The 13,036-nt window shown below is 43.2% G+C and overlaps 1 protein-coding gene across 1 annotated transcript in view; it reads left to right on the top strand.

The window, feature by feature from the left end:
• Positions 1-7,956, top strand: part of ABTB3 (ankyrin repeat and BTB domain containing 3) — a 759,809-nt gene extending 751,853 nt beyond the window's left edge. The window contains exon 17 of the mRNA XM_086921594.1: positions 110-7,956. Coding sequence (XP_086777720.1) covers positions 110-319 — 210 coding nt within the window. The 3' untranslated portion in view covers positions 320-7,956. The remainder of the gene's footprint in view (positions 1-109) is intronic.
• The last annotated feature ends 5,080 nt before the right edge of the window (positions 7,957-13,036 follow it).

Here is a 13,036-nt window from a genome sequence, read left to right as displayed (position 1 = left end):
GCTTTTGATCAGAAAGAATGTGGAAAAGGTGTTTTGATGCTAATCTGCCTTGCACTATAAAAAATAGTATTAGATTTGTAATTCTTTATTTTGTTTGGTCTGCTTTTAGTTTCTTGGAGTCCCCGAGCTGTCTGCTTATTGTGAAGGCTACTTTCTGAAGAATATGATGGTCCTCATTGAAAACGAGGCTTTCAAGCAGCTGTTGTATGACAAGAACGGAGAGACAACGGGCCAAGATGTCTTGGCAGACTTGCAGAGGACGTTGGCTACAAGGATTCAGTCTATCCATCTGTCTTCTTCCAAAGGTTCAGTGGTGTAAAGTAAAGGGCCAATCACAGAGCACCTTCATATCACTTTATCTCATTGCTGAAAGGCATACGAATAGTGCAGCTTCAGGTGCAACTTCTCCTATTTGCTCATGGAAGGCAGAATGCACGTCCCTACATCAGACCTCTGAGTGAAAGGAAAACAAAATGGCCGCCACACCTTTTTATAGGGAGGCATTCTGTCTGGTACTTGATGTTCAAAGGACAACTTAAAAGAACATTTCCATGATGGAGGTTATGCCAACGAATGCCACACAACTCACCTGCACCTGTACCAGTACACCAAGAAAGCGTCAAAGGAGCCACTGCTCAAGAACACCTTCTGTTTACGTTGCTATGCAGAGAGTAGGCCTTTAGACCTACTTTTATCATCTACCTGCTGTACCACCACAAAGTAAAGAAGCATCAGCTCTCAAGAGATATCTTAAATGGATTGAACTGTTTCTGAGAATTGGACAGATTGTTTAAACTAAAGGGCAATTGTTTACTGGAACGTTTTTATGGGAGGGCAATTTATACACTTTTCGTAAATATGGGATGGATTTGAAGGTAACAGATTTTTCCTTAAAATTTCAGATTTCTTAAGCAGCGGCTGTACAGAGACCTTGAGAACCTTTTCTTTCCTCACGCTCTCAGTCAGTGTGTTCTGGACCGACAGCCAGGCAACATTTTTTCTTGATTTACCTGCATAGGTGGTTTTTGTGGTTCGGCGGCTGGTAACGAAAGCAGGGACACTGCCAAATTGTGTCAGTTGATTGTGAAATAGGAAGGGTATCGGCGTGCCCACTGCCAACAGTGACATGGAGTAAGACAAGAGTAACCGTACTTGCATGGGATTTGACATCAAGTTCTAACCATGCTTCTTTTTGCCAAGAAAAGCACGCTGTCCCTTGTCAAGCTCCATTCGTACGGTCAACACACCGAACCCCCTGCTTCACTGTGACTCGACTTTGTAACGTTTATCAAAAATTTGTGTTCGTAGATGGCGATTTCTATTTTTTAACTTAGAGTAAGTCATGGGTGGAATTGTCATTGAAAGCTACTTCTTTTAGTAATACAAGCCATACAGTACTTGTTGATAGGACAGAGACCACAGTTTAGTTCATTTCAACGAGGTCTACATGCATTGAAGCCTGATCCCTCCATGAACTTGATTTGTGAACTGTAAGACCAACCATTGCCAGAAGAACCACAAATGCCACCACATTTTTGGCTGCACCTTCGCATGTACCACTTGCCGTGTGGTTAGTCTCCACGGCAATTGTGAAACTTTTCTAGGGAGATCCATTTTTGTGGCAGATCCACACTGGTGTGTATTTTGTTGATACTATAGCATGCTACTATAGACACCTGGCTCGGATCAGTCAAATTGTCCGCTCTCAACTTAAGTGAGATGTAGCTTTGGACACTCAGACTATATGTAACAAGTGCTTTTTGATGTGTATGGCTTCTGCAACGCTCAGGCCACATGCATTTCCTGTATCATCTATCAAGGTGTTATGAAGCTGTTTTATAGCTTTGATCGGGAGACCCTTTCCCTGTACACTCATTCATTTGTAATGCTGATGTGGTATGAGCAGCAAACCACAAAGAACTGCGTCACTCAAAACACCATTCATCTTCAAAGACCAAGCATGAGCTATCAGACAACCTGTCTGCTTCTGATGTGTCAGCCCATGTGTGATGTTGTCTGGAAGACTTAGATAACAACCACTTCATTTTATGTGAATGTGTACGGCTCGAGACAGGAAAAGCTAATTATCTCGGGCAGCCGTCGTTTTTTAAGGGGTGCTTGTGTTTCATTTGGTGTGTTTTCTCAGGTTTATAGGGAGCTTTCCCTCTACAGGAAAGAAATGGGCCAAAAATGCCAGTACAAGGCCGAAAACTGGACAACAACTTGACTTCTTGTTTGTCGATTACCGAATCTTACTTTACTTCATTGTAAAAATTGGCAAAACGTTGATACGAGATGTGCAACACAAATCTGTTTTTTTCAATGGGAAAACTTTTTCAAGATGATTGCGCCCATGTAGGATGAGCGTACTGTGGTTGGGATGTACATAAACTATTGTTTGCCCAATGATGGCCTTTTCTAGCCAATACTCAAACGCAGAACCACTTACAGTGTTAGAAACTCACCTTAAACAAATATATCAAGGGTACTATATGGATCTTTGCTATTGTGTGAGAATTGACTAAGTCAATGGGTGTTAAATCAAAGAGGAACATCTAGAACAGGAGGATCTAACGTAGGTCCAGGGGGCAGGACAAATGCCAGATTTTCAGACTACCTACGTAGGACATGTTTATCTTAAAATGGGCTTGAGTGGCACCAATCTGGCCCACCCCTGTACTCGAAGGATTTGGGTAAACATAGCCCTTGTGCTGCAGCCTTTCTGCTAATTTACAAAAATCAAGCTACCCTTCTCATGGAAAATATCATGCAATTTATTTAGCGTTTTGAATTTATGTGTGAAAAAAGATTATCCACTAAAGAAAAGATGAGAACATGGCTGTCTGCTTCATTCAAAAGGTGCAGGTAAGATCAGCATTTTCAAGAGCTTGTTCCATGAGAAAGTGTGCAAAACATAGGTTCCCTTTTGTGACTTAGATATACAGATCCTAAAACGAACAACACACAAATAATCACCGTAAAGCAAGTGTGCAGGGTTTGAGAAGCAGATTGTGTAAAACATTGCAGGTTCTAAACTGACTGATTCATTTGCGGCCGCCAAGGAGATCTCTGAATCCAACATCTAACACCAAATTAATTAATTCCTTGTTCTTCATGTACGTGGTCAAAAAAGGATAATTTTCTTAAAGATGTTTCACACTATGGATTGTGCTAAAAATGGAACACTAGGTTTCTAGACGGTCTATCGGATCAGTACCACAGGAGACTCTTCCTATGGGTTCCTGGAAGTTGCTCGGCCTAAATAAGTTATCTGAGTGACATGTAAACAAATCAAACCAAATCAAAGTTTTTTCTGTCCTTTACTGGCAAGGGTGCTGTTCTGTTTAAATAGATAAGATAGGCTTGAAATCCTGTGTGATGCCAGAAAGGTTTGGAGGGGTTCAAATGATAATAATTGAGTAACCTCAGTAATAATCCAGGGACATTAGATTTCCTATTTGTATTTTATGGCGGTGCGTTATTTGTACCAACACTGAGAGTGAAACACGCTTTATGGTAGTAATACTTCTGTGAACTGCTGCTGCTGCTTTCCCTCCTGCCATGTTTCAAAAGATGCTGCCGTCATATCTCTGTAATTATTACAAATAGTACTGCAGCTTTGCCAGACCACTGGTCTGGACATTCACATAGGGCCACATTCCCAACTCCATTTTCTTGCCATTGATAGTTCATACTGTTTGATCAGCTGCCTATCAGTACTTCGAGAGAGCACCTCAGTTGGGAATGAATGGGGGAATGAGTAAGGAGTTTAGTCAGCAAAGACGATTCACGACAGGCTTAGCGCAAGTGAGTGGGAAAATATTTTTTAAGTGTACCTCAAGTGATTTTAATCAAATATTCAAGCAGAGGTGTATAGATGGATGAAGAAGGTTTTACAGATGGAGGAAAGCTTCTTTAATGTTTTGGGATCCTACGTTTCAAAATAAGGGAGAACTAAGGTTCTCAGAGTACAGCAGATGTTAAAAAGTAGTCAAAAAGTAGATACAATGATCTCATGATAGTTCAGAATTAGTCAGAAGATCAGTGCTTAGTTTCAGCTGGTGGTTGCAGGTGGGGCCCACCGGCACTCATTTGTAGGAACCAGCACTTATCTTTCCTAATCAGACTTTGACCCAGAGCAAGAGAGAAAAACACAAAATGTGGGAAAGAAGGAGGAAGAGAAAGATGGGGAAACAGTGACAAAGAAAGAAAGCAGGGATCAAAAAGAGCCTGAGGCTGAGGTATATGGGTATGGTGGGTTTGGTGGTGGATCAAAGAGGTATGAGGTGCACTGTAGACTTGGAAGCCTTGGTATGTGGCAACCCCAACATTCAATAGCATTGGCCAAGGGTCTCTGAACAAAACCTTGGGCTCGGAACTTATTCTTATACAAATGATGCACTGCAGAAAATAGAAGTGTTTATACCAATCAGGAATGACAGTGGTTTGAGCCAGAGTCAGCAGCGGGGAGCAGACAGGTAGCATTTCTAGGATGAAATCACCATGCCACAGTGAACATTAGGTGACCTCGCCAGGTGATAGTTCATTGGCTTTGGAGTAAACACTTCCAGTGGCCATTAAATAATAATCCTCAGTGCCTATTAAGTGACCACTTCGAATGATTATTAAGTGTAATCCTCCAGTTGCTATTGAGTGGGCACCACTAGTGGCCATTAACTACTGGATGTGTGGGGCCGAAGTGACATTTTTATCACTGGCCCTCACAAAATCCTCTGAAATTCCAGCCACTGATCAATAGAAGAAATATGAATGATCATGGGCCTTATTTGTAGACGAAAAGCAAAAGTAAGCGTTGTGTATTAATCCTGAAAAAACTTTTCTAATTTAGTAAATCTTGAACACGTCATAATCCACCAATTAACCCTTTGAAAGTCACACTCTTCAAGTATATGATGTGTTTGTATAACCTTACAACATGTTTCCCCATTGTATTTCTTCGATGGAAGCACTCGATGAGGACATTTCTGCTCCCAGATGTAAATTGTATGTCACATATGAGATTAAGAGAAATAATATCTATGTGTTTTAGTAAAAGTAATATGATCATTCAGACCACTTTCTGACACCTGGCATAGATTGAGCCAGGCAGTGGCACTTTCCACACCCCCGTGAAATTGAGGATGATTGCTGCAGTACCCATTAAGCTAGTTATATGCAGTAGGAAGCTTTTTAAAACTGTGTATGGAAATGTAGTCATGTAATGCTCAGTAATATGATCAGGTATCCTAATATTGCAATGTACAGCTTACTTTTGTTTGGTCCACAATACAGTATGTAATGTCTCCATAACAGATTCAGTCATATTCAGTGTTTATTACCTTTGATGTCACTCATTTAAATTCGCTTTCATCTCTGCCCCTCTTGGCACAATTTCAATGTTTTGAGAGAGATGGAAAGAAGATAATTATTATTAAGCAGTCTAGACAAGGGAATACAAGTAATTAAAACATACCTTTAAGGGCTACATGTAATCCTATCTAAGTTAGTTGAAATGTCAAATAACAACCTCCCCCTCTGAAACATGTGAGGCGGAAACCTTCAAAGACATGAGGAAATATCCATCTATATTTGAAGTAAAAAGTATATGCAAGTCTAGTGTACCTTGGCCATGAAAGTCTGTTTTTCAATAATGACACAATTATAGTAAACAAGTCGTAAATACTATATAGACTTTTGTCGTCAGAATATTTATTCTCTCCTTACTCCATCTCCACAGTTTCCTTAAACCTAATGTTATGTGTTTTTATTTCCTGGTGCTATTTTGTATGACATCTGTACATTATTTCTTTATTTTTCTTAGAGCAAAATATTGTATTGTACCTTTTTGTTTAATAAAACGTACTTTTGAATTTGCACAATAATATACCTTCAAAAATTGTTGAAGGAAACCAGTTTGCTAAAGTACCCCTAATTTCTTTCTGTGTAATTCTACAACTGGGAACTATTGCTTGGTTATCCAACAAGCAGATTTCATTACATTTGTACTTGCTTCAACCATATGGTGAGCATTAGTATTGTATAAATGCAAGTCGTTGCAATACATATCTTACTTATGGTGACATAGCTTGCTGCTGTGGAACAGGTGTAAACACCACCAGGCACATGCATCAAAGCATTTTGCGATCGCAAACGGTGCCAATCGCAAAAATAGGCCGTTTGCGATCGCAAAATTAGATTATGCGATGCATCAAGCGTCAAGGCATTCGCAATTTGAGAATTCGCAATTAATTGCGGGTTCTCAAATTGCGGTTGCATTTAAGGAATCGCATTTACTATTCCTTAAATGCAATGCATTAAGGTTAAAAAATCTGCGATTTCGCAAATAGAGGGAGCAAATTACCATGAAGTTGAAATTCATGGTAATTTGCAAAAACTTAGAAAAATGCACTTTTGTGCATTTTTCAAAGTTTCATGTTGCACACACACATGCCCTTAGGGCATGTGTGTGCGCAACATATGTGCACAGATCAATTTCAGGGGTGCAACAGGATGGCCTTTTGACACTCTGGTACCCTTGAAATTGCATTCTAAATTTGCGATTCTCTAAATGAGAATCGCAAATTGAGAATGTCTTCCCATTCATTCCTATAGACCTCTAGGTCCATAGGAATGAATGGGGAGGTATTCCTTAATTGTGATTCGCAATTTGCGAGTCGCAATTAAGGAATGTTTAGAAATTGCTATTTTTTAAGCGATTTCTGCATGCATGGGCTTTTGCGATTCCTTAATTGTTATTCCTTAAAAATCGCATTAAGGAATCGCAAAAGCCAACATTGATGCATGTGCCTGCACATAACTACAATAAGAAGTGCTGCCAACCATATCATATTGACACCTTTCTGTAATGAACATACTTTCCATTGTGTCTGGCTGTACTTCTGTTGAATAGGGGTATACCTTGCATTGAGTATGGGCGGATTTCCATTAAGGGGTTACCTTTCAACGTGTATGAATGCCCCTTCTTTCGAGCATGGGTGTACCTTCTAATATGCTGCATCCTTGCGTGTCATGGAAACGAAGGTCTGGAAATTGATTTTCATCCTTGCTAGAGTCTGAGGGAGCTCAAGTCAGGTAAAGTGAGGAAGACAGCAGACCCACAATCAGCTGCCAACCTGCAGTTTACAGATTATGGTTATGTTTGGGATAAGATACCCTCTTGGATTTGGACTTTGTTTCTCCTAAAATGGTTGGTCTCTTGTAGTGCATCGCACAACATGTGGATCAAAAGTGGCAGAATGCTTTTGAATTGATCTAGAAGAAATAAAGGAAGAAGTAATCCATTTGCTAAGATGACACTCAGAACGCATCAAATCAAATGCTTCACTTTAGTGAAAAATAACTAATTCCTGTAACAATTTACATCAAGGATGCAGCACACTTGTTTCTATGACTTTAGTCCTACTTTGAATGTAAGTGACGAGATTGAATTTGTCACATTTCAGGTTATTGTCCTTTTCAGAGTGTTGCCAAATGAGTGACATGATGGAGTGGGAACCCTCAGGGTCTCAGTGCTGCTGCTTCCAGTGCTTGGGGCCGCAGTCCACCTTACACAGTGAACAAGAGATCTGCTGAGGGCACACCATAGAAGAAATTACTTGCACCCCAATAGAATAGCTTTATGTGTATATATAATATGTAAATCTAAAAACAGAAGGTATATGTTGCTTGCAGTATGTACAAAAATGTATATATCTTTATCACATTGTTCCTTGCATTACATTGTTTGCCTAAAGTGTACTTGTGATTGGTTCTGATGTGGTTATTGTTTCAGCATAATTTGCATGCACTCCGTCGTTGGAATCAACAGGAAGAAATATATTGTAGCTTGCAAAATTCACTTGTTAGCTATGTTTTGTGAAAATTGTACAATAATGTGAGCAATATTGGAATATGAACTTTTATTGGTTATTGGCAATAAAAATCTGTTTTTATTGATATGACATGTGGGAGGTTTTTCTTTTTTTCCTGTTGAGATGCTCAACATCTGAGAGTACAAATCAAATTTTATGATTGTTTAAGAGCATATGAAAATTGCTATTGCCGTTAACGTTGTATTCATGGGTGCTATAGGTACCACCAGTGATGGAATATGGATGACAATTATGGGCACAGTGTATTGATCTTAAGTAGAAGATGCCGAAATGGAACAGTAGGTGCAGCAGGTTGAATTAAATGATTCTGGTGGAAAGGTTTATGTCGTTAGCAAAAATGTAATCTGCTAATGTCCTAGATAGCATCGAAAAAAATATTTTCCCTTTGGCTGTAGATTTTCTATTATTAACTCCAATTGGGTAATATGTTAGCAGATATTTTTGTAGGTAATGTTTTAATAAAGCATACAAATTAAAAAACAATTGTACAATTAAGAGAGTGCATATAGTTAAAAACACTCCAAGTGATATCATAAAAAGTATTCAGCATACATGTTATTGGAACATCACAAATAAGAGACACAACATTCAAGATGTACAAATTTGTTATTAAAGACGTAAGAGAAAGTGCCAAAATTTAACAAAAACCAAAAGGGTGTGGGCGTGTTTCGGTGGGAAAACAATATGGGACCACCTTCTTCAGGACAACAATATAACATCTCTCTCACTGAAAAGAAATCGAGGAAGATTCTGCAGGCAAGACCCTTTATTTATTACAGAGATACAGGACTGGTTAGAGCAGGCACAGAAATTAACTGCCACGCTTGACCATTCCACATGCCTCCATTCCAACGTAGAACACGTTGTCATGGTGCCGTGTGCCAATACATTAAATACAGAACCAGCACATCTTTTCCCTCACAATAAACAGAGGAAAATACATTTGAATAAACTTATAGCATAACATTAGAAAACACAACATCATGGAAAGAAAGAAAATGTGGATAAAACTTGTAGCATAACATTGGTAAACACAGCATTATGGGTAAAGGCAACAGGAATGAAAATAAAAGCATACTAAAATTTCACATAGTCCTTGAACCAAACAGGAGGTCTCATTTCTCTTGCTGAACCAATCAAACTAGGCTCACTTTGCGTGGTAGTAAGCGTTCTCTGCTCAGAGTTCGATCCCTGTTTGAATAACCTCTCCATGTTGCACTACTTTCCATCACTGAGCTTGACAGATTTGCCACCCAGTGCAATGATCTGCATGGGACTGAAAAACCTGGAATGTCCTTTAGCAACCAAACCAGGTAGTCTCACTTTAAACCAATCCCCTGCTTTGTTTTCTTCCTTTGACGGGCTCCTTGGTCACATACTTACTCTGAGCTTTCTCACAATAGTTTTTCACCAATTCATGTTTCAGACCAGGTACACTTAAATCACACATCCAAGGTCTTATCAATTTGGTGGAAGCCATTCTGCCTTTCAATAGAGCAAAAGGAGATACCTTGGTAACGGCACTAGGGATAGTCTGCAAGGCCCACAACAAATCCACAAGTTCCTTCTTCCAATTCAATACATTGGCCACAGACAGTCAAGTCAAGTCAAGTCATAGTATTTATATAGCGCACTACATACCCAGAGGGTTTCAAGGCGCTTAGGGAGGGGAGGAGGATTATTTGTCAAATATCCACGTTTTAAGTTGTTTTCTGAATGCCAGGTGGTTCTGGGTAAGGCGAAGGTAAGCGGGGAGTGAGTTCCAACTTTTAGCAGCCAGGTATGAAAAGGATCTGCCTCCCATGGTGGTCTTGTTAATGCGAGGTACAGTGGCGAGGGCTTGGCTGGAGGAACGTAGTTGGCGGGAGGGGGTGTAGAAGGATAGTCGTGAGTTGAGGCAATCTGGTCCGATGTCGTAGAGTGATTTGTGTGCGTGGGTAAGCAGTCGGAAAGTGATCCTCTTATTGACAGGTAGCCAGTGGAGGTCTTTCAGGTGACCAGAGATGTGTTCGTTGCGAGGGATGTCTAATATGAGTCTGGCTGAGGCGTTTTGGATTCGTTGGAGTTTCTTCTGGAGTTTTGCAGTAGTGCCTGCGTAGAGGGTGTTTCCGTAGTCCAGACGGCTCGTGACCAGAGCGTGGGTGACTGTTTTCCTTGTGTCAGAGGGGATCCAGCGAAATGTCTTTTTGAGCATGCGAAGAATGTTGAAGCAGGAAGAGGATACGGCATTGACTTGTCTGTTCATCGAGAGTGAAGAGTCCAGGATAACGCCTAGGTTCCGTGCGTGGTCTGTCGGTATGGGTGCCTTTCCAAGGGCTTCCGGCCACCATGAGTCGTCCCAGGCGGAGGGGGAGGTACCTAAGATGAGGACTTCTGTTTTATCCGAGTTCAGTTTCAGACGGCTTTGTCTCATCCATTCGGCAACTTCTTTCATTCCTTCGTGTAGGTTATTTTTGGCGGTGCTGGGGTCATTGGTGAGAGAGAGGATTAGTTGAGTGTCGTCCGCGTAAGAGATGATGTTGAGGTTGTGTTGGCGTGCGATGGCCGCGAGGGGGCTCATGTATACGTTGAAGAGGGTGGGGCTGAGTGAGGATCCTTGTGGTACGCCGCAAATGACTTCAGAGGCCTCGGACTTGAATGGAGGAAGGCGGACTCTCTGGGTTCTTCCGGTGAGGAACGAGGTGATCCATTCAAGTGCCTTTCCTTGAATTCCGATGTTATTGAGGAGTTGTAAGAGGGTGCTGTGGCAGACTGTGTCGAATGCTGCAGAGAGGTCGAGGAGGATGAGGGCGACTGTGTCTCCATTGTCCAGTAGGGTTCGAATGTCGTCTGTTGCTGCGATGAGGGCGGTCTCAGTGCTGTGTTTAGCTCGGAAGCCAGATTGTGAGGGGTCGAGTGATTTGTTGGCTTCGAGGAAGGCGGCGAGCTGGTTGTTGACAGCTTTCTCGATGACTTTGGCCGGGAATGGAAGAAGCGAGATGGGGCGGTAATTTTTGAGTTCGGTGGGGTCTGCTGTTGGTTTTTTCAGAAGGGCGGTGAGTTCAGCGTGTTTCCAGTCTTCAGGGAAGGTAGCGGAGTTGAAGGAGCAGTTGATGACGTCTCGGAGGTGCGGTGCTATGACGGAGTCTGCTTTGTTGAAGATGTGGTGAGGGCAAGGGTCTGTGGGGGATCCTGAGTGGATGGAGTTCATCATGCGGATGGTGTCCTCAGTGGAGATTGGGTTCCAAGCGTTAAGGGTGTTCACAGGGGGAGGAGGCTCAGCAGATGGTAGGGTGGGATTGTTTCTGGGTTGGTTGTCAAAGCTGTTGTGGATGTCTGCAATCTTGTTGTGGAAAAAAGAGGCTAGGGAGTCGCAGAGGGTTTGAGAGGGGGTGATGTCGTTGGAGTTGGCCGTGGGATTGGAAAATTCCTTGACGATGTTGAAAAGTTCCTTGCTGTTGTGGGCGTTGTTGTCAAGTCGATCCTTGAATGCTGTTTTCTTGGCTTTTCGGATCAGTTGGTGATGAGTGCGGGTGGCGCTTTTGAAGGCGTCCTTAGTGCTGGTGGTTGGGTCTTTTTTCCAGGCCTTTTCGAGGGAGCGGCAGAGCTTCTTGGACTTCTTGAGATCATCGTTGAACCATGAGGCCTTCTTGCTACCAGGTTTGCTTTGACGTTTTTTCAGTGGAGCTAGGGTGTCGGCGGTGTTGGATAACCATAGGGTGAGGTTGGCGGCAGCTTCGTTGACGTTAGAAGAGAGGGCTGGGGAGATTCGAAGAAGTGATGCGGAGATTTGGTCCGGGGTAATTTTCTTCCAGTTTCTTTGCAGGGTAGGTTGAGAGTGGTTGATGGGTTTCGGCTTGTTGTAGGTGAAGTGAACGCAGCTGTGGTCAGTCCAGAGGAGGTCCGTAGTGTGGCTGAAGGAGACATGATTGCTGGATGTGAAGATGGGGTCGAGTGTGTGACCTGCGATGTGGGTGGGGGAAGTGACTAGTTGTTTAAGTCCAAGGTTGGCGAGGTTGTCCAAGAGGGTGGTGGTGTTGCGGTCGTTGATCTTTTCAAGGTGAAAGTTGAGGTCTCCTAGAAGGATGTAATCTTTGGAGGGGAGCGCGTGTGGAGTGACGAAGTCCGTGATATCTTCACTGAATTTTGCGCGGGGTCCTGGTGGTCTGTAGAGGAGGGTGCCTCTGAGTGTGGTCTTGGGGTCGATGTGGATCTGGAAGTGAAGGTGTTCAGAGTTGGCGAGGTTGACGTCAGAGCTGGTAGAGATGCGGATTGATTTCTTATGGACGATAGCGATTCCTCCTCCTGTGTGGCTGGTACGGTCCTTGCGTGTGATCTTATAGTCTTCAGGGATGGCAATGGTGATGTCTGGGGCGGAGGAAGCGTTCATCCATGTTTCCGTTAGGAAGGCGACGTCTGGAGAGATGGTGTCTAGTAGATTCCATAGGTCGATGGCGTGTCTGTGGACCGATCGAGTGTTGAGAAGGATGCATTGAAGGTGGTTGGGGTCGAGAGTCTGTGGTGTGATTGAAGCGGAGATGTTGTCGGTGCCGTTGAATCTGCAGGAGTAGCAGGAGAAAGGTCCATGGGTGTGTCCAGGAGCGGCTTGGACGCAGTTGGGGGAGCGGCCGGGGTTGAGGGTTAGGAGGGTGGCGGCATCGTAGGTAATGCGGGAGGGTTGGGTAGCGCGAGGGGCAGGGGGTCTGGCGCTGGGCGCGGTCCAGGCGCGGACGGGCGTAGACGGGCTTACCTTTGGCGCACCTTCGGCGCGGATTGGGCGCGGACGCTGCGCGTGAACGCTGCGCGCGGGAGTGACTGTCATATATGGATGGTGGAGGGGGAGGGGCGAGGGCGTCTCAGCTGGGAGGCGGGGCGGGCTTCTGACGACGACAGACAACAAACAAAATGGAGGCGGAGGGGGGGAGTACAGCCAAACACGCAAAGCACAGTCAAATAATTCCTAAAATGCAGTTTAATAATGCAGGTAAGCGGAGCGCCGATCAGGCAGGTAGTAAGCACAGACAATGTTGTAATTTTGTCAAACAAAGCGGCACAGCGCGCAAACAGCCCCAACTCGGCAGAACAAGCAATGCAAAGCGCGAGTGAGCCCAGCGGCGATCAGCCAGGCAGCAGGCACAGAAAGGAATCACTTTAGAGAGGCAAAG

Source organism: Lissotriton vulgaris, chromosome 1_1 (assembly GCF_964263255.1).
Source record: "Lissotriton vulgaris chromosome 1_1, aLisVul1.2, whole genome shotgun sequence".
Taxonomy (NCBI): Eukaryota; Metazoa; Chordata; class Amphibia; order Caudata; family Salamandridae; genus Lissotriton; species Lissotriton vulgaris.
The sequence above is the reverse complement of the archived record's forward strand: the minus strand, read 5'-3'. Positions and strand labels throughout refer to the sequence as shown.